Source organism: Oncorhynchus keta, chromosome 17, assembly GCF_023373465.1.
Source record: "Oncorhynchus keta strain PuntledgeMale-10-30-2019 chromosome 17, Oket_V2, whole genome shotgun sequence".
In the NCBI taxonomy this organism is placed as follows: domain Eukaryota; kingdom Metazoa; phylum Chordata; class Actinopteri; order Salmoniformes; family Salmonidae; genus Oncorhynchus; species Oncorhynchus keta.
In genome coordinates this window covers 7,914,298-7,940,510 of record NC_068437.1, presented here as the reverse complement: position 1 = coordinate 7,940,510, position 26,213 = coordinate 7,914,298, and the positions used below count along the sequence as shown (strand labels likewise).

General features: G+C 41.4%; 3 protein-coding genes across 6 annotated transcripts in view; all 3 read left to right on the top strand.

Moving 5' to 3' along the window:
* The window catches only part of prdm11 (PR domain containing 11), a 362,582-nt gene that overhangs the window by 139,626 nt on the left and 196,743 nt on the right, over positions 1-26,213 (top strand). The window lies entirely within an intron of this gene.
* Positions 111-26,156, top strand: sv2 (synaptic vesicle glycoprotein 2). Of its 3 annotated transcripts, none has more exons than XM_052465384.1 (13): positions 117-914; positions 1,111-1,209; positions 2,919-3,080; positions 3,415-3,577; positions 3,917-4,038; positions 4,408-4,571; positions 4,810-4,890; positions 13,921-14,013; positions 14,359-14,447; positions 14,623-14,750; positions 15,017-15,112; positions 15,431-15,590; positions 25,836-26,156. In XM_052465384.1, exons 1-13 carry the CDS (start codon positions 800-802, stop codon positions 25,843-25,845), a joined length of 1,482 nt encoding a protein of 493 aa, XP_052321344.1. In that variant the 5' UTR covers positions 117-799; the 3' UTR covers positions 25,846-26,156. The 3 variants fall into 3 exon arrangements, with proteins under 3 accessions (XP_035646391.1, XP_052321344.1, XP_035646390.1); XM_035790497.2 differs by lacking the exon at positions 25,836-26,156 and adding an exon at positions 18,284-21,487 and having other exon boundaries at positions 131-914; XM_035790498.2 differs by lacking the exons at positions 1,111-1,209; positions 25,836-26,156 and adding an exon at positions 18,284-21,487 and having other exon boundaries at positions 111-914.
* Positions 7,053-8,890, top strand: LOC118382806 (UV excision repair protein RAD23 homolog). The gene is made up of 2 exons (XM_052465391.1): positions 7,053-7,192; positions 7,473-8,890. Exon 2 carries the CDS (start codon positions 7,788-7,790, stop codon positions 8,346-8,348), a length of 561 nt encoding a protein of 186 aa, XP_052321351.1. The 5' UTR covers positions 7,053-7,192; positions 7,473-7,787; the 3' UTR covers positions 8,349-8,890.

Here is a 26,213-nt window from a genome sequence, read left to right as displayed (position 1 = left end):
TGTGTAGGATCCGATTGGGTTAAATTTGTGCAAGGTGGTGGCGGCGTTTTTTTGTCAGTGTAGGGTAAATTGGCAGGCAGAAATCATGTGATCTTCCTTTTCCTATGTTGTGTCACAAAGTATAATGGATTTGTACTCCAGATGGTGGCGGTAATGCAACATTATATTGGATGCCAACCGCCGTTAAACCCCACAGAAGAAGGCTAACAGCTCATCCATTTCTTAAAACAGGAAGTAAGTTCAGTTCACTCAGAGAGGAAGAGGCGAAGCAAGAGGGGTAATTTAGCCCAAAATCTGTCTACTCCGGCATGTGGCGTTTTTCCGCTCACCAAGCGATTCGTTTTTGTATGGAGGTCAATGAGAGTGTCGAATTTGGTTAGCAACAAGTTGAATGGTTTATTTGCTACATGTGGCTTATTTGATATAATCGAAGTTTTGTAATGCGCGGTTTGTTAGGCGTGTACTGATATACGTAGGACATGTGACATTCCGGCAACTTTGAGAAAAAACACCTCATATCGGAGTTGTGGGTGTTGTTCACTCACGTTTAGCCCTCTCATTGGCTAGAATGGTCCCACCTGATCTTGCCTCTGTGCCTTCCTTTTTTTTTTAAAGACATTTATTTTCATTGTTAGAGCGGCCACTAGAGTGGTCAATATAATGGATCATTTTTTGGTTCACTCCATAACTGTGTGGATAAATATGTGGTTCTCTGGTAATACAGTTACTATGCATCAAGAAAGTCTCCACTGACATGTAGTCTCTACAAAACAAGAGGTCGTACTGGTGCTTTAGCTTGATGAAACAGCCGGCTATGTCTCGACATATCCATATAGAGGCGTCCGGCGATGATACAGCACGAGTGCCACTTCTCACTAGCCACCTGGAGCTAGCTAGCCTCGACTCGGATGAAGGTACATGCGTAAACTCCACCTGGTAGTCTTGGAACTTTCATGCAGTCTCCCACGTAAACTAGTCCAACCTGTGTACTCTTTATTAGCTTAAAAATGTAATTCTGATGTCAAATTCAACAGGTAGGTGTACCTGCATTATCAGACGTATGTTTTCCATTAAATGTTTTTTGTGTTTTTTTTTTTTTTTACATTTCAGGTGAAGTTATTTTTGAGAGGCGTATTGGAGATATTGCAAATGATGTTCAGAGAAGTACACAAAGAAAACGAACATATGAGGAAGCTGTTGAGGAAGCAGGTAGACTACTGGGATTTGTGTAACACGAGGTGTATTCATTATTATAAACTGGGTGGTTTGAGCCCCTGAATGCTTTTTATTAATTGTTACTGTTCTAATTACGTTAGTAACCAGTTTATAATAGTTTAACGACCTTGGGTTTATAAGCGCGGATATCGACTGCCCCATGAGCTTGCTTTTGCGGCACAGTCGATACCGGGCTGGACTTTGGGCTAGAAGGTCGAGGGTTCGAGACCTGCTTCCTGCTGTTTCATTACAATAGCTATAAGGCACCCCACCCCCAAATCTACACACAATACCCCATAAACTGACATGTATCACATTTACATAAGTATTCATAGTCCTTTGGGTGCCTTTTGGCAAACTCCAAGTGGGATGTTATGTGCCTTTTTACTGAGATTACTTCTGTCTGGCCACTCTACCATAAAGGCCTGATTGGTGGAGCGCTGCAGAGAAGGGAAAGGGAACGCCTTTGGGAACGTTCTCCCATCTCCACAGAGGAACTCTGGAGCTCTGTCAGATTGACCATCGGGTTCTTGGTCACCTCCCTGACCAAGGCCCTTGTCCCCTGATTGCTCAGTATGGCCAGGCGGCTAGCTCTAAGAAGAGTCCTGGTGGTTCCAAACTTATTCCATTTAATGATGGAGGCCACTGTTCTTGGGGACCTTTAATGCTACAACAGATTTTTTTTGGGGGTACCATTCCCCAGATCTGTGCCTTGACACAATCCTATCTCAGAGCTGTACGGACAATTCCTTCGACCTTATGGCTTAGTTTTTGCTCTGTGCTGTCAACTGTGGGACCTTTTTATATAGACAGTTGTGTTACCACAGGTGGAATCCAATCAAGTTGTAGAAACATCTCAAGGATGACCAACAGAAACAGGATGCACCGGAGTTCAATTTCAAGCCTCGTAGCAAAGGGTTTGAATACTTATGTAAATAAGGTATCTATTTTTTAAAAATAAATATGCACAAAAAAAATGGGTAATTGTGTGTGTATATTGATGAGGAAAACGATTAATTGAATCCATTTCAGAATAGGGCTGTAATGTAACAATGTGAAAATATTTAAGGGTCTGAATACTTTCCAAATGCACAATATCCCATGACTAAGGGCTGTATCAGTTTGCGTTGTGCATAAAAACAGCCCTTAGCTGTGGTATATTACTCTTTATAAACTGGATGGTTTGAGCTCTGAATGTTGATTGGCTGAAAGTGCTCTGTCCTAGCACTCCGCATTGCATCATGTCTAAGAACAGCCCTTAGCCGTGGTATATTGGCCATATACCACACCCCTGCTCTAATTACGTTGGTTACCAGTTTATAATAGCAATAAGGCACCTCTGGGGTTATACCACACCCCCTCGGGCCGTATTGCTTAAAGTGCAAACCGTAGCAAACATACCTAATTGATCAAGTTCAGGGGTGTATTCATTAGTGCACACCATCATAATGGAAAACGTTTTTAAAATAAAATTAGAGTTTCTGTTAGAGAAATTCAGGTAGGTCCTTCCCTGTTTCCTTCTGTTTGGTTCTGCTTGGTTCATAGTGAATACACCCCAGGTAGGTCCCTTCCAGTTTCAGCAAGTTTGGTTCCTAGTGAATACACCGCTGATGCCTCCGTCTCAGACTTCCAGACATCACACTATTCTCATTAGAAAATTAACAGTATTCCTGTAGTGTCTGGTCTCTGCACCCCACCTTCAGGTTTTGGTTTGTTCCATGGTCTCCTGTTGGTGGTGTGTGGATGGGCCAATGCCAGTGATGCGGTGGAGATCCTGTGTGTTTCCTTTCTGCTGCCCACGGCCCGCTGTGACCTCCATCTCAGCTCCTCAGACATGGGGTTACTGACGGCCAACATTTTCCTCGGTAAGGAATAGCTTATATGGGTAAATAGTTTATATAATTTCAACTAAAGAATTCAGTCATCACATTTTAAAGTAGGCCTAAATATCAGTTCACTTGATTACAGATGCTGCTGTATTACTTATATGTAAGTGCAGACTTAACCAGGGTTCTATTAGTGTGATAAGACTCATGCTTAACTAAGTCATTCATCATCAATCGCATGTAAAAACCAAATTTCACATCAAGTTCAAGGTTTATGAATAGCAACATTGTTTAAGAATTCTGTGCATAAAAACCTTTTCTAAATGAGGCCTCTGACTTTTCTATGCTCTGTTTTTGCCGTTTGTCCCCATAGGAATGATGATAGGTGGGTACATGTGGGGTTACCTGGCTGACCAGAGGGGGCGCCAGAAGGTCTTGGTGATGTCCCTGACAGTGAACGGAGTGTTTGGAGCGCTGGCCAGCTTTGCCCCAAGGTTCTGGCTCTTCCTTCTACTACGGTTCATCAGCGGTGTAGGGTAAGCACTCATTACATACCCCTCTGATTGGACCTAATGAAGATGGTACACAGACGCACACACATACACAAAGATACCAACACGGAAATGTAATGTGAATCATTTTACAAACACTCAAAGTTGCATCTGCTCTCTTCATTTAAAGGATTCATTTCAACTTTCACCGGAGTGTCTTTCCAGGGCATAGGCTACTCATATGTTTCCCTCTCACCCCTTGCCAACAGACAGTTGTCATTGAAATACCTAGACTCTGCTCAGTTAACACTTTGGAAATCTACTGTGTAGGCACTCTAATTGTGTAGTGGATTCTAACAACTGTTTTCCATTTGCCTTTTCCAGGGTGGGAGGTTCAATCCCGGTCATCTTCTCCTACTTTTCAGAGTTTCAGCCCCGGCTGAAGAGGGGGGCAATGATAAGTGCTCTGGCCACCTTCTGGATGGCAGGGAATATTCTGGCAGCAGGTGACACCATTACTATACATTGTCTTCTGTTACAGTCAGATGATGTTTGAGGGAGGTAGAGATGATTACTGTTGCATGTGTCTATAGGCAATGTTTAGGTCCACATGCCTGTTAAAATCATAAAATATAGACCCATGTCCAGTAATATGATTTTTCTGTTTGTTTCAATCATTCGTGAGACGTGTACCTAATGGAAATGCATTAACAAATAGTCTAGCTGCACACTTTTGATACAATGCAAATTATTTATGGAAAGTCGCTCTGGATAAGAGCGTCTGCTAAATGACTTAAATGTAATGTAAATGTAAGTCACAATATATGATGTTAATGAACATTAGGTAAGCGTCTGGGTGTGTGTTTTCCCTACAGGCCTGGCGTGGTTGGTCATTCCCCGGACCTGGGTCCGCTTTTCTCTGGGTGGGCTGGACTTCCAGAGCTGGAGGCTGTTTGTGGTGCTGTGCTCTGTCCCCAGCCTCACATCGGCACTCATCTTCAGTCTGGCCATGCCTGAGAGCCCCCGGTTCCTCATGGAGGTACACCAGTGCTTACAGGCCACTAATCTTTAAAATCCAAAATGCTGTCTTTAAAGACTGCCTTTTTGTGTAACAGTTGGCCAGTCATACAGTATAACTCCAATAAATGTTTCTGAATAATAGAATAGGACACTTAGCCTTGTATACAAGCCCAACCAAGTTCAACAAGTTAGTTTACGAAATAATATCTTGTTTTTGGTTTGTTTCTTCATTAAACACACTTCTCTTTCTTTGCAAGGCTGGCCGTGAGATAGAAGCCCTACGTGTCTTCTGCAGGATGTTTGCAATAAACCACAGAGGCAGTCTCAAGACCTTCTCGGTACGTACCGTAGTATGTGTATCTTAGTGCAGCGGCTCCCAAACTGTGGGTCGGGGCAGATGTCGCGGGTTCACGCGATTTTTACATTTTTTTGCCCGTAGATACTCATGATTTCATTATTAGTAAATTCCTTAAAATTAGTCACGAGTTAGATGTTTTGAATGTTAAATTGTTTTATTATATTTGGTCTGAGTATGTTTTTTTCACTGCTCAGAACCGGCACTTTTGTTCTGGGGGCCTTAAGAACCTTTTGGTCAGGGGGAACCATGTGTCGCTTTGCGTCACAGCTCAACCCTTATTGGAGGTTTGCCACTCAAAAGACACGTCAATTGGTGGGTTATGAAGCAAAAGGTTTGAACCCCAATGTATACAATCGCATAACTCTCCAGGTATACAAAAACAATTCAGTGGAGTTCAACATTTGAAAATGAATAGTACAGGTTATGAAACATTTCCCTCAAGGACCCCTGATACATGGGGGTTTCCCATCCTTAAGGAGGTATTGGAGAGGCTGCACAAACCCAGTCACAACTACAATAGACAAACGAATTGCCCTGGCAAGAATACCCTGTGTGAATTCTAAGTATCTAAATTCTAAGAATTCTCAGAGAACCAGACCAGGGAACTGCTAAAGATGCAGTAAAGTTTTACACTATTTGACGTTGACGTGTCAAATAACACTATTTGAAGAGTCAAATAAGCTTCTTTACCAATCAGGACTTGAATGTGACTCCAGGTCACATAATAATTTAACACGTTCATTAATTCATTAATTTTGTACGTATTTATTACACATTGATTACACTCTCTCGTATTTCATGTCACAAAGATTCTCCGTATGCTACGAGCCATAGATTCACCGTATGCTACGAGCCATAGATTCACTGTATGCTACGAGCCATAGATTCACTGTATGCTACGAGCCATAGATTTTCGTATGCTACGAGCCATAGATTTTCGTATGCTACGAGCCATAGATTTTCGTATGCTACGAGCCATAGATTTTCGTATGCTACGAGCCATAGATTTTCGTATGCTACGAGCCATAGATTTTCGTATGCTACGAGCCATAGATTTTCGTATGCTACGAGCCATAGATTTTCGTATGCTACGAGCCATAGATTTTCGTATGCTACGAGCCATAGATTTTGTCACTGATGATCACGTTTGCATAAAGTTCGTTTGGAGTCCGCCCAAGTCTCAGGTACTGATGAAAGACGTTCACCCAACTTCTGTTCTTCCGAGGTAAAATTAGCTAGCTAGTTAACAATGGCTGCCCAATTTCTCGAAGATGGTAGATTTACAATCTCTGATTGCACCAGACTGCTGCTCACGGACAGAAGAGATGGACTTCAACCATCAATAGCCAGGTAACGTTAACTTCATGTTAGCTAGCTATCTAACGTAGGTGTTGAGAGTGAGTGGTGTAACGGCTGCAAAAAAAGTAACTACATAATATAACACTAACGTTACCGAACTACCAACGGCGTTAGCAAGCTAACGTTAGATCTGCCTGCCATTGATATATTAACTGAACTCAAGATAGCTAGCTAATGTTAATTGTTCATAATATAACGTTAATTATGGAATCTATAAAACGTTAACTAGTTACTGCTGTACGGTAACGTTAGCTAGCTAGCGATGTTGAATGAAGATACATTTTTTTAGCTAGTTTGTAGTTAAAGTACGTTAGTTAACTGTCAATATACGGTTGTCTTTATATGTCAGAGGCTCAGAGTTGGCACCATTTAGACAAGAGAACACTTAAGGGGATGTTAACTACATACAGATAAAATGTCACTGGAACCATCGGGTCTGCGCTCTTATTTTTTCAGGTCATTTGATTGATGAAGTGATGGCCAGCAATATAATTGCTGTTGCAGAGGCAAATTACATCCAACAACGGGAACCTTACGAATATGGCAAGTTGTTACATTTGTATCATTTTTTTGTTGTAAGACATGAGTGGCAAAGGCTGAGATTGTATCATTTTACTTGTACTGTGTTAAGTCTCCTGTGTCAAGTCAATAAATGAAAAAAAACATTTGGTTGGTCTATAATGCTGTTCCTAAATTCTATATGGTGATCTTAGTCTTTTTACCTAAAGTTTTTAGGAGTGTATTTTGTAATTCATTATCTATTGTATTTTTTTTATTTCAGTGTGCTATCATGCGCCTTTGGAGGGAAGGCAGTAGCACATCACCAAGGAGCAGCTTGAGTTTCTCATAGATTGTCATATGACCATCAGACAAATGGCAGATGTTCTCAATGTGTTGCAATCTGTGGTCAAGCGGCGCATGAGGTAAGTTATCGTAATTTAATAAAGCAATTGTAACACAAGCGGGATATCTCTTCATCCTCTCTAGATTTGATCACATTCCTGATTGATGTATCTTTTTGTGTTTTGTATTTAGTCATTTTCAGCGTTTTGTATTTAGTCATTTTCAGCTTGTCAGGTCATACTTACTGTTGTCAGGCGCTTAGCTGGATGCGAGGATCAAAGAGCTGATATCAATTAAAACAGAATGGTGTCACTATTAGAGAGAGAGGTTTTGTTAAACAAACGTGTCATGTTTTTTTAGGTGGAGGATTGTTATCCATGGTGCTGTGGATGGTTACTGCAGACTTGTTGGGTTTCTGAAAGCCTCTGACAACAACAGGAGTGTCAGTCATGGAGTCATTCGAAGCAGCCATCACCAGCTACGGAGTACCATCCCGGGTGAGATAAACACCGGATGGTGAAAACAACCGTATCTGTGCCTTCATGGAGCAGTTCAGGGATGTTGAGAGGGGAAGTGCACTCAGAGGAAGGTGCACTCACAACCAGAGGATAGAACGGCTGTGGGGGGGACAATGTGGTCTCCAACGTTTACCATTATCTGTTCACCTTCTTGGAGATGGAGCAGATCATCGACATCAACAATGAGGTGTACCTGTGGGCACTGCACTTTGTGTTCCTGCCACGGGTGAACAGAGATCTTACTGTGTTTGCCAGTCAGTGGAACCGCCATGGGCTGAGGACTGCCCAACGGCAGTCACCTCTGCAGTTGTTCGTCTCGGGTTCCCTGGCAATGCAGAGGGCCAATCTGACAGCAGTAAGGGATTTGTTCACCCCAAATTCAACCATCAGCTCTCAAGCCACCACCTCTGCTCCTCCAACCACCACCTCTGCTCCTCCAACCACCACCTCTGCTCCTCCAACCACCACCTCTGCTCCTCCAACCACCACCTCTGCTCCTCCAACCACCACCTCTGCTCCTCCAACCACCACCTCGGCTCTTTATTGGTTGGAATGGGTGATTGTGCCACAAATCCAGTTCACCATCAGCAACACACAGATGGAACTGTTGCGGACAATAATTCCATTGGAAGGCCCCAGAGGCAGCCTGGGAGTTAACTATCTACAGAGGGTTATGGCAGTTATATCTTCAGCGCCACTCGTTCCTACTCCAACCTGACCTACTACATACTCCCCTACTGGGATGAGGGATTGGACGCTATATTTTCAGCGCCACTCGTTTCTTTGAATCGGTTAATTTCTTTAATACTATTATACATTTTATTATACTAACATTCCCCCTCTTTCACACACTGTATGATTTGGTCTCTAGAAAGGTACGATAGACATCTTCAACTCTAAACGGATGAGGACCAGGTGGCCTTAACCTTCGTTAAGTACTTCCCCATTCCAGTACGATTCTGTTTGGTCATATTTGGAGAGAGTCAGGTATTGTTAAGATATACGGCCTATGGTTACTGTATTTTGCTCTATGGCACTTTAGCACAGCATTCCATCTGCTGACACTATTTGTCTTCCACTCAGTACAACACGACCCAGGAGAGGCCTACTGCAAGCACTGGATTGGAACCTTCAGAGCGTGCCTGCTGTGGGAGGACAACAGAACATTCTGAATGGACATTATTAAAATGTAATGCCCATTATTTTTGTAATGCCCAATTGGGACTTTTATAAATTGTTGAAATAAATGTGTGGATAATGCCCTATAGTTTTTTTTTAAATTTTTTTTTTTAACTATGAAGCTAGTGGTTCGCCCCCTTTACATTTTATATAATTGTGATTAACAGGAACCTATTACCGGTAGTAACATAACATTGTGACAGCTCAAATTGTGGTTGAAGATGGACTAGTGCAGGGCTCCTAACCTTGTTCTTGGAGAGCTACTGTCTTGTAGGTTCACGCCTACCCTAATCTAGTGCACCTGATTTTAATAATTACCTGCTTAATGAGGTTAGTTACAACTGAGGTTGGATTGAAAACCTACAGGAGGGTAGCTCTCCAGGAACAGAGTTGGAGAGCCTAGGACTAATGGATTTAGTTCTTAGATCAGTCACTATGAAGGTGCAGTTCCCAGAAGTGGAGCTGTCACTTAATGCAATGAATGGGAAGCCTTATTTCATGTAGTTCTAATTGATAATGGCTGAAGTTAATTTGTTCTTAATGTAGGACATCAAATTGTCTTGAGTTGGCTGCAGTACTTCAGTCAATATCAGCAACTGCTAGTGTCAGTAAAACAACTAAACTTTTTTTTACCATTCAGTTAAGAACAAATTCTTATTTTCAATGATGGCCTAGGAACAGTGGGTTAACTGTCTGTTCAGGGGCAGAACGACAGATTTGTACCATGTCACCTCAGGGGTTTGAACTTGCAACCTTCCGGTTACCAGTCCAACACTCTAACCACTATGCTACCCTGCCGCCCCACTTTAACACCAAGACAAGCAATATGGATTGTATAATTTAATTTAAATGATCATTAAGTGAACCATAACAGCCAATATGGAAATACAGTGCATTTGGAAAGTATTCAGACTCATTTACCGTTTCCAAATTTTGTTATATTAGAGCCTTATTCTAAAATGTATTAAACAAATAAAAATTTAGCATCATACCCAAGAAGACTATGGTGTACTCGCTGCCAAAGGTGCTTCAGCAAAGTACTGAGTAAAGGGTCATAAATGTAATATTAACTTTTTTTTTATATACATTTGCAAAAATGTCAACCTGTTTTTGGTCTGTCATTATGGGGTATTGTGTGTAGATTGATGGGGGGGATTATTGTATTCATTTTTGAACAAGGCTGTAACGTAATAAAATGTGGAAAAAGTCATGGGGTCAGAATACGTTCCGAATGCACTGTACAAACAATACAGATAAATGCTTAAATATTGATGTGCAGTTACATTTTCAAACACTCAATTGCTACTGTAATTTAGTGCTACTAGATACAATTATGTATCTTAAAAATGTTTTTATGCAACACCGAAATGTGGGGAATTCACAATTCCGGAGGTCATGAATTCCCTAAAAGCATTGTAGGTGCTATGAAGAGGGAGCCTTAGTGTCACAGCACACGTGTTTGCCTCGGTACGTTTTCTTCTGCTGCCCAGCAAGATGCCCTTGTGCTGTGTGGAGGTGTCCTCAAACCCAAGGGGTGTCACCACCGTTGCCCCAGTAGCAAACTCCAACACCATCGCCACTGTTAAAGGACATTCTTCATCTGAGGAGTACACAGTAAAACATTTAAAATACATATGTAAATCATAAAATGGAATAATACGCAGTTACCGATAAACTTGAACAATGTACTAATTTTACCTTGCATCTCAGCCAGCCAGTTGAACCAATGGCAGATGGTGTCGTTCTCCAAACACCGCCGTTTGCCGCCTTGGTATGGAATAGGTTACTTTAAACAGGTCCCTGGCAGTGGGAGGCTTTATGGAGTCCACAAAAAAATACTCGGAAGCTGTCCGGGTGGTTCCCCAATGCTTCGGGCAGCTCAGAGTTGAGACGATATTTGAACCTGTTATGGTTTAGAGACCGTATGTATATTTACAATAAGTGTTAAGGACAATATAGTGATGTGTATTGATTTAGGGGGATAGACTGATTAAAACTACTTATGTTAGAGGAGGTAATGACAAGTACTTCACAGATTTGACAGTTTACTTACTGCTCCAAGGCCACCTGCATGCTCCCTTGGACAAATTGTTGAGCCACCAAAACAACCACACCATCTCTGTCCTCCATTGTCTTGACAACAATCCTTTTTTTTTGTAGGGGAACGAGCCTCCTTCTGTCTGTCTTAAAAGCCTCTACATTTGGATTAATCTGGGGGAATGTTTCCACCAAAACCTTCAAGAAGCTGCTTTCCTCCTGGCCATAGGGCACTTTGATCTGCCTCACAGGATACTCTAAAGATACTGAGATATGGAAACATTATTTAAATATAATAAAAAAGTATCCTAATATAAAACAGGGAAATAGTCCATGATCTTTAAAATCAATAAAATAACCTTCAATAAGTATGTTGAATCACAAGATAGTTTCACACCTAGCTTACTTACAAAGCAAGCACTGTGTCCTCATGTACTACATGGATATAGGGAAAATTTACCTATCCTGTTCAGCTGCCGGATGTTAGGGTCAGCGAACAGGCAAACCCTCATAGTTATCAACCTGCTTCTCCCGGTTTGCTGCCTTTGGACTCCAGCATTATTTCGTCTCCTGGACGATTGAAATCTGACATACTCGCGCATCCCACGGTACATTTACATTTAAGTCATTTAACAGACGCTCTTATCCAGAGCGACTTACAAATTGGTGCATTCACCTTATGACATCCAGTAGAACAGTCACTTTACAATAGTGCATCTAAATCTTAAAGGGGGGTGAGAAGGATTACTTATCCTATCCTAGGTATTCCTTAAAGAGGTGGGGTTTCAGGTGTCTCCGGAAGGTGGTGATTGACTCCGCTGTCCTGGCGTCGTGAGGGAGTTTGTTCGGTAGCTGTTGCAATCATTGGCAAGCTAACGTTACTAGGTAGTTGTGCCGTTTAATGTTGACTTTTGCCAGTTATTTCTTAACCTACCATAATGAATCCTACTTTTGAACCACCCGATCCTCCTGGGATGGTTGTAAAGGTGGTTGCACTTGGCTGGCAAAACTTAAAAAGAGATCTCTCATGTTTTCAAGGTTCGACATGACTTAGTCGTTTGTTGGTGATGATGAATGAGAAGTTTTTCATATAGTGATTGGCCAACATTTTCATATAGTTTACATATTGTTATTTGACGCGTCAAATAGTGTTATTTAACGTGTATATTTTTGACTGTTTAAAGAAACCATTGAAAATCAAACCATGGATTACAGTGTCTGCTGTCACATGTTCTTTGACTACTATCAGGATGAGGAACCATAAAACATCAAGTTCTAAAATCCTGAACTTCCCATTACGTGAATACAACTGAATACAATATTTTGCAATCTAAATATGTGACAATTCAAATATATATATTCTTAAGTATAACATTTTAACAACTTCATTTAAGTACTTAATTAATTTAACATTGATGCTGGTCTTTAAAAAACAATGGCAATATGAATGTACAAAGCCATCGATCACGTGACACCATTCATTCCTATGACATAAGCTTTCAGGCCCGTGCACACTCTTATCTCGGAATGGATGTACAGCCAGATCTGGGTTCAAATACATGATTTTACTATCACATATCAGTTTAGGATTAGGTATGATTCATATTGTGAACCCTGCTCAATATACAGTACATGTCTTGGAGAGACCAGGGGTGTCAAATGTGGTTCATGGGCCATTTTTGTCCCCGTTAAAAAATAATATTAAAAAAATTTAAAAAATCAATGTGGCCTTTACTTGTGCTCCCTCTTTTCAGTAATGGCCCCAATGGAAAAAAAAAAAATACTTTGACACTCCAAGTTAGAAAGATCACTTAATATTTTGGCCTTGATGAACTGCACGTACTGTGTTACTGTAAGTGTACTGTGGTTGCTTCTCCAGTCAAGCAGTAAATATCTCTAAACCAATCAATTTTTCCTGAACACGTCTCCATCTTTCTGTAAATACAGTGCCTTGCGAAAGTATTCGGCCCCCTTGAACTTTGCGACCTTTTGCCACATTTCAGGCTTCAAACATAAAGATATAAAACTGTATTTTTTTTGTGAAGAATCAACAACAAGTGGGACACAATCATGAAGTGGAACGACATTTATTGGATATTTCAAACTTTTTTAACAAATCAAAAACTGAAAAATTGGGCGTGCAAAATTATTCAGCCCCTTTACTTTCAGTGCAGCAAACTCTCTCCAGAAGTTCAGTGAGGATCTCTGAATGATCCAATGTTGACCTAAATGACTAATGATGATAAATACAATCCACCTGTGTGTAATCAAGTCTCCGGTCTGTTAAAAGCGCAGAGAGCATCATGAAGAACAAGGAACACACCAGGCAGGTCCGAGATACTGTTGTGAAGAAGTTTAAAGCCGGATTTGGATACAAAAAGATTTCCCAAGCTGTAAACATCCCATGTTGTTGATTCTTCCCCCAAAAATACAGTTCTATATCTTTATGTTTGAAGCTTGAAATGTGGCAAAAGGTCGCAAAGTTCAAGGGGGCCAAATACTTTCACAAGGCACTGTAAATACAGCCCATCACATGGAGCACGGTATGTAAAATTAGAGGGAAATTGGCACTCATGACCTTTCTGATCGGCCCCTCTTTACAGTATGGCAAAACACACTTGCAAGTTAGACAGACATACAGTATGTTTTAGCTCCCCATATCCCTGTACTAAAAGCTGTCCAATTCTGTTGATATATTTTCAAAACCCTTTGTTTTGGCCTCTAACTGCATATACTGTATTAGCTCATATCTCTGAAGTGTTACAGATAGCGAGATAGAAATGTGAAAGGTAATTTCCGATTGAGCCAATATATGCAGTGTTTTTACGATGAATGCAGTCTCCGCTAACCCGGGAACATTGCCTTTAAATTTAAATGGCGCTGTAACGCTGAACTTCCATGATACAGATTGAATACGGCCCTTACCCTTAACGTTTCAGTGTTTTTGCAGGCTTTTGCAGTAAACATACTTCTACTAATCATAGTATTTCTCCATTAGTAGAATTAGATATGTTGATGATGCTACTACTTTTCACTTGATATGTTAAATATGGTGTGTTCTGTATCGTTTACAGATTTGTGGGCTGCATATCCCTTCTGAGAAGAAAGAGAGGGAGACTAGGAGAGGTGGAACACACACTCGGCGCTTTGTCAACCTCCTCAAACAGGTAACACCATGCATACATGTACACATGCACACAGACATAGGAGACCGGCACATACACAAATACACTGTCAATGTTTTCTTTTCCTTCAAGACTGGAGCACCCTCCGATGGGATATCACAGCTTCAAAACTAACAGATGTGCTGAAGGAAATGTTGTACTGTACTTTATGCTGCATATCAGATCCCCTATATACATGTATGCTGTTGGCTTTTACATTCAGGTTTTTCTTTATCACATGAGGTTCAGCCCAAAGTCAAATACAAACCCAGTATGTGAATATTCCAATAACACATTGTATGTAGGACATGTTTATTTTCACTTAAATCAATGTTGCTTGTGTTGCAGTGCCTGGCACCAATAAGACAGCTGTTTGTTGGAGAGTTGGCCTCTAGAAGTGTATGTCTGGTCATCATATTCTACTGCATCTCATTTGGGTGGGTCTCAGCTCTCCTTAATACAATCTGTCTGTCTTCAGCTGTCCGTGTTGTCCATACTGTATGTATGGATGACATTTTTGACACAAATATACAAACATTGACAGCTCATATTTCTGGGGGTAGTTATCCTATGTCCTAACCCCTTTGTGTGTGTGTGTGTGTGTGTGTATAGATACTATGGGCTGTGGATGTGGTTCCCAGAGCTTTTCAAGAGAGCAGAGGATGGAGGCTCACCCTGTGCCAATGTGTCTCGCTTACAAAGCCATGACAACCAAAGCTGCTACCCAGTCAAAACGGCAGGTGTGTACAAAACACGAGAGTAATGCACTTCTCAATAAAATGCTCACTCCTGTCAGACTTACAGAAAAAGGTTGTGTAAACAGCAGCTATGTATGTTATATACATCTGTGGGCACCAGTTTCTCTTTAATGATGAAATATTGTGCTATCTATAACATTGTGCAACGTTTGTTATTCAAGTAAAAAAAAGTATATTTCATGGCACTTTACCGGCACAATTATTTTTTTGAAAATGAAGTTTGTGTGTTGGACTACTTCCTTTCGCAGTATACATGGAGGGCTTTGTCACTGCAGCCTCAAACCTACCAGGGAACATCTTCACCGTTCTCCTAATGGACGTCATTGGAGGAAAGGCCCTGCTTTGTGAGTTGTTTTCCCCTCCCTTCTTAAAAGACAGTAGGGCATGATCAAAAAATGCATTTAGTTATTAGAAGTTTCAGTGACATTGTGGCTCAATCAGAATAATTTTGCAGCATTGGGAATGGTGTCATAAAATGGCCACTTGCAGACGCTTTGATCCAAAGCCTCTCACAATTAACCCATGTTTGTGGTCTATGCAGGAATCAAGTCAAAGTTGCTAGCCTAGAATCACATTCCAACCAAAGCCATCTTGGCATGGATTCTATTCCCTGTGTGTGTCCGTCTGCTTTTTTGAAGTATGTACTGTGCTCTCTGTCCCAGGTTGCAGCCTATTGTTGTCCAGTGTGAGTGTGTTCCTCATCTACGAGGTGAAGACGAAAGCACAGAGTCTGCTCATCTCCTGTGTTTTTAGTGGAGTGTCTGTGGTGGCCTGGAATTCCTTGGACGTGTTGGGCACTGAGCTCTACCCCACCCAGCTACGGTAACTGCATACACCATCATAATAGCCTGGTCCTAGATCTGTTTGTGTTGCCTTCCCAACTCCTATGTACTAGAACGCTTCACGGATCCATCTGTACCCGAATACACGAGACCCGAGCGGGTCAGGAACCAGAATTCTAAATAATGTCACGGGTCTTGGGCATGTGTAATTTTAACAGACCTGTCCGGAAGGGCCCGTACAGATCATAAACGCGACTGCTGCAGTAAGAGTGAGACATTTTGTAATTCATGCTGCTGCTGTAGCTTTTTACGAGAGTGCAGCATTGTGCGTATAGCTTGTTGTTGACCAATCATAAGTCATCAAAGCGGCATTAGGCTAAAGTCACAGAACCTCACTCGGTGTGTGGAAAAAGTTAGGCGATATCTAACCAATGGAAGATGGAATCAAAAGTTAAAGGAGAAGGATAGGCTACAGCAACCAAGAGCCAACAGGTAGGCAGGCTGCTACTTAATATTCAGAATGGCGTTGTTGTCATTTGTAACTAGGATGAGGAAGCGCATGCGCTGCAGCCTCAGTTAGCCTGCTAGCTAACGTTAGCTAGCTTAACTAGCTTCTTCCGGTTTGATGCAGTCCAAGACAGATACTACGTAATCATATTTGATGATAAATAACCTAGCTATGTCAGCTATTAGTCTACTAAGTCGGCTTGGTTGGTTGCTGTCTCTTTCTCCCTACTCCCCATGTCACTTGCTCACAGTACAGCTCCTCCCCCTCCTGCTGGAGCGACACCCCTCTCGCTTTCAGCTCAAAAAAATTACTTTTCTGCTGCTTCCCTCACTTGGATCAGACAGGCTCTGGATCCGACCAGATATACACAGTCGTGGCCAAACATTGAGAATGTCACAAATATTAATTTTCAAAGTCTGCTGCCTCAGTTTGTATGATGGCAATTTGCATATACTCCAGAATGTTATGAAGAGTGATCAGATGAATTGCAATTAATTGCAAAGTCCTCCTTTGCCATGCAAATGAACTGAATCCCCCAAAATAATTTCCACTGCATTTCAGCCCTGCCACAAAAGGACCAGCTGACATCATGTCAGTGATTCTCTCGTTATCACAGGTGTGAGTGTTGACGAAGACAAGGCTGGAGATCACTCTGTCATGCTGATTGAGTTCGAATAACAGACTGGAAGCTTCAAAAGGAGGGTGATGCTTGGAATCATTGTTCTTCCTCTGTCATCCACGGTTACCTGAAAGGAAACATGTGCAGTCATCATTGCTTTGCACAAAAAGGGCTTCACATGCAAGGATATTGATGCCAGTAAGATTGCACTTAAATCAACCATTTATCGGATCATCAAGAACTTCAAGGAGAGCGGTTCAATTGTTGTAAAGGCTTCAGGGCGCCCAAGAAAGTCCAGCAAACGCCAGGACCATCTCCTAAAGTTGATTCAGCTGCGGGATCGGGGCACCACCAGTACAGAGCTTGCTCAGGAATGGCAGCAGGCAGGTGTGAGTGCATCTGCACGCACAGTGAGGCGAAGACTTTTGGAGGATGGCCTGGTGTCAAGAAGGGCAGCAAAGAAGCCACTTTTCTCCAGGAAAAACATCAGGTACAGACTGATATTCTGCAAAAGATACAGGGATTGGACTGCTGAGGACTGGGGTAGTCATTTTTCTGATGAATCCCCTTTCTGATTGTTTTGGACATCCGGAAAAAGCTTGTCCGGAGAAGACATGGAGAGCGCTACCATCAGTCCTGTGTCATGCCAACAGTAAAGCATCCTGAGATCGTTCATGTGTGGGGTTGCTTCTGAGCCAAGGGAGTGGGCTCACTCACAATTTTGCCTAAGAACACAGCCATGAATAAAGAATGGTACCAACACATCCTCCGAGAGCAACTTCTCCCAACCATCCAGAAACAGTTTGGTGACGAACAATGCCTTTGCCAGCATGATGGAGCACCTTGCCATAAGGGATAACTAAGTGGCTCGGGGAACAAAACATCGATATTTTGGGTCCATGGCCAGGAAACTCCCCAGACCTTAATCCCATTGAGAATTTGTGGTCAATCCTCAAGAGGTGGGTGGACAAACAAAACCCCACAAATTCTGACAAACTCCAAGCATTGATTATGCAAGAATGGGCTGCAATCAGTCAGGATGTGGCCCAGAAGTTAATTGACAGCATGCCAGGGCGGATTGCAGAGGTCTTGAAAGAGAAGGGTCAACACTGCAAATATTGACTCTTAGCGTCAACATCACGTAATTGTCAATAAAAGCCTTTGATACTTATGAAATGCTTGAAATTATACTTCAGTATTCCATAGTAACATCTGACAAAAATATCTAAAGACACTGAGGCAGCAGACTTTGTGAAAATTAATATTTGTGTCATTCTCAAAACTTTTGGCCACGACTGTACATAACGGGTCTAGTTGTCCTGGGGTCCATTCAGAACGGGTCTCTATATAAATAAATAAAAATGTATTTATGCATATTGGGTCCGGGTGGGAAGCCCCAGGTCCACTTTAGAACGGGTTCTATTGGTCTTCTATTGTCACGACAGGTCCAAGATCCGTTTCTGCTGTCTTGCCAACTCCTATGACATGTAATGGGACCAAGCTCCCATACAGCCTTCTTTTAAACAATTTCCCAGCAAAGGCTCTTTGCCAGGCTGATCGTCTTGTCTCTCCCACTGTGCTCACTGTCAATCTTGATTTATTTTAGGTCCTCCGCTCTGGGCTTCTTCACAGGAATAGGCAGAGTGGCAGCCATCATGGGTAACATAGTCTTTGGCCAGCTGGTGGACACCAACTGTGCGATACCAGTTCTACTTGTGTCTGCTTTGCTGCTGACAGGGGGGATCATTGCCTTGCGCCTTCCACGCACTAAACAGGCAGAGCTCACCTGAGGCCTCTGTGAAATGAAGTCCAGAAGACACACTTTTTTCCCCTGCTCATAGTCCTCGCCAAGGGTTATTCCGTGAATCTAGTCTACCTAGAGATGCCTTTTTCCTATCATGACCAAAGATTGACGTAGAAAAGATTTTATAAAACGGATGTTGTGAAATGCTGGATTTGCACTTTGAGAAACCGTGTACCTTAATGGTTTCTCAATGATTAACAAGTCATTGACCAGAGCTAATACAGTGATCTACAAAAGTATGGGGACAGTGACACTTTTTTTTGTTGTGTATTAAAAGTAGTCAAAAGTTGAGTATTTGATCACATATTCCTAGCATGCAATAATTACATCAAGCTTCTGACTCTACAAAGTTGTTGGATGCAACTTTGGTGGTTTCATTTCTATTGGTCACAAAATAATCAATGGTAAATAATGTATTGTCATTTTGGATTAACTTTTATTGTGAATAAGAATATGTTTCTAAACACTTCTACATGAATGTGAATTAGTGTTGGCATGGTATACCGGTACCACAGTAATATCACGGTACCAAAACATCATGATACCAACATTTTATAGATTATCGTTTCATATAATACTAGCACATTTTTCAGTCCTACCGATCTAAGGCACTGGCTGGCGCCTTTTATAAAATGTGTATCAAGTCAGTTTTGTTTATAAATTCTGTAAAAATAATAATAAATGCAACTAGTCTCTTGTATTCGCTGGTCCAATAATGTCCACTTAACTTTCATGCCATATTACGTGTAGTAGCTGTAATCTGCCAGCCCATCCCATTCCAGCCATCACTCACCTGTTTCAAAGATTTTACTGAGTTACAGTTCATAAAAGGAAATCAGTCAATTGAAAAATGAATTGGGCCCTAATCTATGGATTTCACATGACTGGGAATACAGATATACATCGATTGGTCACAGATACCTTATGCAGCACCACATCTCCTTTGCATAGAGTTCATCAGGCTGATGATTGTGGCCTGTGGAATGTTGTCCCACTCCTCTTCAATGGCTGTGTGAAGTTGCTGGATATTGGCGGGAACTGGAACATACTGTCGTACGCGTTGATCCAGAGCATCCCAAACATGCTCAATGGTTGACCATGTCTGGTGAGTATGCAAGCCATGGAAGAACTGACATTTTCAGCTTCCAGGAATTGTGTACAGATCCTTGTGACATGGGGCCATGCGTTATCATGCAACATGAGGTGATGGCGGTGGATGAATGACACGACAATGGGCCTCAATCTCCTCACAGTATCTGTGCATTCACTTTGCCATCGATAAAATGCAATTGTGCTCGTTGTCCGTAGCTTATGTATACCGATACCATAACCCCACCGCCACCATGGGGCACTCTGTTCACAACGTTGACATCAGCAAACCGCTCGCCCACATGACCCCATACACATGGTGTAAACAAATTTGTGCACAACATTTTTGAGAAATAAGCTTTTTGTGCATATGGAACATTTTTGGGATATTTTTTTCAGCTCACGAAACATGGGACCAACACTTTACATAGCATCCACATGAATGTTGAAATATATTATGTCCTTATTTACAATAAAAGTGACTCCAAAATGACATTAATTTCTATTGGGCACAAAATAATCTGAAACACAAACAAAACAAACAGCAAATGTATCCAACAAGTTTAGAGTGACAAACTTGATGTAATCATTGTGTGCTAGGAATATGGGACCAAATACTCAACTTTTGACTATAATACACCATAAGTGAATTTGTCCCAATATTTTTGGTCCCCTAAAATGGGGGGGACTATATACAAAAAGTGCTGTAATTTCTAAATGGTTTGCCCAAAATTTATGAAAATACCCTCAAATTAAAGTTGACAGTCTGCTCTTTAACATCAGTTTAACATAGTTTAATTTAAAATAAAGTGCTGTGTAAGTGTTGGTGCTCACTGTGTATCCGATATGAATAAATCAGTGATTCATGGCTTCATTAATTCATTGCTTGAGTCTGGGCACTTAAAGGAGAACTCCACTTACTATCTTTGGGTCTTTTTTTTCATTAGTCCACTGTTGATACAATCACAACATGTTTTGCATGTTAGCAGTCAAGTTTAAAAGATATTGGATTTCAAGAAGCCAAGTGTTACCAGCCACATCACAAAACGCATCATCATCATGATGCGGCCGGTGATACTTTGCTTGAACTTGACTGCTGACATGTAAAACATTTTGGGACTGTATCAACTGTTGATTATTGGGGAAAATACCAAAAGATAGTTTTCCCCTCAAGTGACAATCAAGATAGTGTGGCCCACAACGTTTTTGTCAAATTGCTAACCAAATCCAATGTATAGGTAATTGCTTTGAGTTTACTTAATTGGATCCAAAGATTTATCACCATCTGTAAAGATGGGTTGCCACTGCTTATAGTCCATGTTGTAACGCACCTTGCATCGAAACCCAGATATGGTGCAGAGCGTTTGATTGTGTTGCTGGGGGGCAAGGAGACCCCCCCCCCAGCTCCGCTTAAACCATTGACAACTACTTACCGTTTAAGGGATTGCTCTTCAAGAGCACAGTCAGAACTACAAATGTCAAATTGTTCACATTTAGCTCTATCATCAGTGTTAAAGTAACTGTAGGCTTTTCATGCTCAGTAAACATTGATCATGTCATTTGAATTGCATATACTCGATGGTAGTGATGGGTTCTGATTTCTTAACTGTTTAATCATGAAATATACTTATTAATTTCACTGAGGGAGAGAGGGTAATGCATAACGTTTACATTATGTCAGGATATGTTATTGTTAGCCATCAGGGATCCTATGGGAGGAGAAGAGAGTCTGAGAAATATATATATATACACACACACAACTAATCTTCTGGATAGCAACAGAAGTGTATTGGCTGTTCAGATGTGTAAGGGGCTCAGCATAGGAGAAAAGGGTTAAATATCAGTGCTTGTGAGAATCTATTATTTGTTTGTTCAGCTGTTCAATCCTTTGGGGTGAATAAACTTGGTTGGAGCTTTTATAGTGTCCGTCGATTTCTTACTCTGATTTCTAGAACCTAACAGTAGCCTCAATATATATCAATATTGGCCACTATTAATTGGATATTTGAGTGATATAAAAGTGAACTATACCTGACAAGTATGAGTGGTTTTGGTTAATTTCCCATCCTGTCAAGCAGCAAAAGGGCGCAATTGCCGGCGATGTAATTAATAAACTAAACAAAACAAATACTGTGTTAGCTGATAATATTTACTTTGCAAGCTACCGGTAGAAACGTACAATTGGCTAAACATAGTTATAAGTAGACCTAATGTACTTTTTTCTCTCCAATGTAGGCATACAGTACCTAATGAAGTTGGCTCCCCTTTCCCCCATTTTGTTTTAAAGTGTTTAATCACGATTTGCTGCTGACAGACATGATAGGCTGTTGATTGGACCACGTCAAATTGTCTAGCTAGCTAATAACAGATCACCTCAATATGGCTAGTTGACAAGCTAACATTCAGGGGATAGACTTGACGGCTATATTTGTATGGAGGACCAAACCTGCCGTAATTCGAAATAGATTTATAAATTTATCAATACACACATAAATAGATAAATACTTGAATTAAGAAATGCATATACAGTAAATGCAGACAGATATAATTACTGAAGTAATTCTTAAATCAACAAACTACATCATACTTAAAAACCCATTCTAAAATGTTTTTAAAAAAGTATTATTATTCCCCCCTTTTCTCCCCAATTTCGTGGTATCCAATTGTTTAGTAGCTACTATCTTGTCTCATCGCTACAACTCCCATACGGGCTCGGGAGAGACGAAGGTCGAGAGCCATGCACACCCCAACCAAGCTGCACTGCTTCTTGTGCGCTTTCTACCAAGAAGCCAGCCGCACCAATGTGTCGGAGGAGACACCGTGCACCTAGCGACCTGGTTAGCATGCACTGCGCCTGGCCCGCCACAAGGGTCACTAGTGCGTCCCTCACCCGGACGACACAAGGCCAATTGTGCATCGCCCCATGGACCTCCCCTCCCGGTCACGGCCGGCTGCAACAGGGCCCGGGCTCGAACCCAGAGTCTCTGGTGACACAGCTAGCACTGCGATGCAGTGCCTTAGACCACACTGAACCACCTGGGAGGCCGCTCTAAAATGTTTTTTGTTGTTGTTGCATGAACAGATACTGTCCCGTGGAATGTACGTCATTATTATCAGCCAAAGAGTCGGACTTTCTTCAATTAGCTAACTAACCCTGCTTTTAAGATGCTGAAAAGCTGTTTGCGTACTGTTTTTTCTAAGCAATAGGAGAAAAGACCACCAAATTTAGTTTCATCAACTGCCTAAGGTCCAGGTTAGACGAACCTCATCCATCAACATGGGAAAGGTCAGAGAACACACAAATTAAATGAGAAAATATTGTTGACCTTCACAAATCAGGCAATGGCTATAAAGATAGCTACATGCCTGAAAATCCACTATTTGAGCAATAATTAAGACATTTGTCACAGCATGCAGTGGCCTGTTGGGGAGATTACAATAAATGCATGATGTACCTTTCATCACCAAAGCCATGTTAGTGTTTACTGCACATGCTGCTGAACAGTTCAACTCCTTAGTTTGTGTCATTGATATGGAAATTCACCCACAATGTTCAGTTCATAAGCATTGACTATAATACCTCTAGGGCAGGGGTGGGCAACCCTAGTCGTGGACTGCGGCACTCCATGCTTTTGATTTAACAAACCTGGAAACCAGGTGTGTTGAATTCAGGCAATTTTTATTTAACTCGGTCAGTCAGTTAACAGTTTCTTATTTACAGTGATGGCCTACCAAAAGGCCTCCTGCCGGGACAAACATTTTTATATATATATATATATATATATATACACACACACACACACACACCACGACGAGAGACACCACAAAACTACATAAAGAGACATAAAACAACATAGCATGGCAGCAACATGACAACATGGAGACAGTAGCACAAAACATGTTACAAACATTATTGGGCACGACCACAGCACAAAGGGCAAGACGGTAGAGACAACACATCCGCTAAGCAGCCACAACTGTCAATAAGAGTGTACATGATTGAGTCTTTGAATTAAGAGATTGAGATTTTTTTAAAATTTTATTGTCCAGTGTGCGTTTTTTTGCAATTCGTTGAAGTCGCTAGCCGCATCGAACTGACAAGAGGAGTGAGGCCTAAGAGGGTTTTATAAATAAGCATCAACCAGTGAGTCTTGCGAAGGGTATACAGAGATGACCAGTTCACAGAGTGCAGTGATGTGTCCTATAAAGGAGCATCGGTGGCAAATATGATGGCCGAATGGTAAAGAACATCAAGCTGCTCTAGAGCACCCTTACCTGCCGATCCATAAATTACGTCTCCGCAATCAAGCATGGGTAGGATGGTCATCTGAATCAGGGTTAGTTTGGCAGCTGGTGTGAAAGAGGGGCAATCACTGAACCTATGAATCAGCTGTTTGTCAGGGGTTCAGTACATAAAAACGTAATAGAACATTCAATTGAACGGAAACGGTTGTACTATTCAACCAGTTTAAAAACGGGGAGGGTAGGGGGTTCAAAATGCACCGCTGCCCTTTTAAATATGCCACTCATTGCTTCAAAACACACTCCGGTACACCCACCGAACCGAGCAAGCGTAGCTCAGAGTATGTTCAAGAACGTACAATAATATTTTTGGGAAATGTGTCGTTCAGTACAAGGTGTTCCGCAACCTAGCAAACATTTAAGCGAACTGAAGGCACCCCTGGTGTGGCGCCTTGTTGGACAAAATCCGTCAGTACTTTAGGTTTACGAGTGTTTCAACAATGCATCGTAAAAATAATGTCCGAAAATGTCACACCAGTTTCCCAAAACATACAAAGTTACATTTAACTGTGTCGTTACAGGAGCTGTACCGTGCTGAAAATTATTCCAGAATATAAACTAAAGAGCTTGCAGTAGCTCTTAAATGATACATGGCATTTCAAAGTAATGTAATGAAACAGCAGGGAGCAGGTCTCGAACCCTCGACCTTCGAGCCCGAGGTCCGGAGCGCTAATTGAATGTGCCGCACAAGCATGCTCTTCCACGCTTATAAACCCAGGGTCGTTACAGTAATCTGTTGCACACAATACCGTTTTTTCAAAGTAATCTATTGTACACAATACAGTTCTCATCATAAGAATTCATTTTGTGTAGCCTATTATAAAGTATGTGTGTTTGTATTGTTTGCCATTTGTTATGTATTGTGTTTTTTCATGCTTTTTTGCATGCAATGTTTGCTTATATAAATTCTGAATTTCTTCAGTTTGTGTGAAAAAAAAGTCGCTATAGAAAATAAAGTTTCCTAAAAATAGGATATGTTGACAATAGCAGCTAGTGTAACCGATGTGAATGTTATGTTACATTGGTGCCGTGACCCGGATCACTGGTTGCTGAGGAAAGGGAGGTCAAAAGGGGAGTGAGTGTAACCGATGTGAAATGGCTAGCTAGTTAGCGGTGGTGCGCTCTAATAGCGTTTCAATCGGTGACGTCTCTCACTCCAAGACCTGAAGTAGTTGTTTCCCTTGCTCTGCAAGGGCCGTGGCTTTTGCGGAGCGAGGGTGACTGTTGTGTGCAGAAGGTCCCTGGTTTGAGCCCGGCAAGGGGACAGACGAAAGTTATTGCTAGCTAGCACACATACAGTGCAGATAAATTCTTCACATTCATCTGATCACAGACTAACATGGCTGACTTTTGGATTATCACAAGGGTAAATGCCATTCTAGTATTGTAATTCATAATTCTATGGCATTAACCATCATTCAGACATCAATATGCTGCAGCAGCTGTAGAAAGTTGATATGAGACTTAGTGACCGGTGCAATCCATGAATACTAACATTCCGTAAAACTGGCGGGAACTTGGTTTATGCATGATAGTCAAACAGGACATACAGTTGAGGCCAAATATTTTGGCCGCAAAACAGGCACTATACATGGTGATGATTTGTAGAGAGGAACTAGCGAGTTTAGCATAAGTGTTGACAAGTGACTTCAACTAATCCCCATTCATACACACAGTACCAGTCAAAAGATGACAGCTCATTCCAGGGTTTCCTCTTTATTTTAACTATTTCCTACATTGTAGAGACATCAAAACTATGAAACATGGAATCATGAAGTAACCAAAAAAAGGGTTTAACAAATCAAAATATAATTGAGATTTTTCAAAGTAGCCACCCTTTGCCTCGACAGCTTTGCATTCTCTCAACCAGCTTCATGAGGTAGTCACCTGGAATGCATTTCAATTAACAGGTGTGCCTTGCTAAAGGTTCATGTGTGGAATTTCATTCCTTCCTTTGTTTAAGGTCTACTTGACCAAGGAGAGTGATGGAATGTTGCATCAAATGACTTGGCCTCCACCATCACCTGACTTCAACCCAATTGAGATGGTTTGGGATGAGTTGGACAGCAGAGCGAACTGCTTCAAGACTGTTGGAAAAGCATTCCAGGTGAAGCTGGTTGAGAGAATGCCACGCATGTGCAAAGCGCGGCTACTTTGAAATATCTCAAATATATTTTGATTTGTTTAGTACATGATTCCGTATGTGTCATTTCATAGCTTTGATGTCTTCAATATTATTATTCTACAATGTATAAAATAGCACAAATAAAGAAAAACCCTTGAATGAGTAGCTGTATCCAAACTTTTGATTGGTACTGTATATAAACACACTAAGATCATG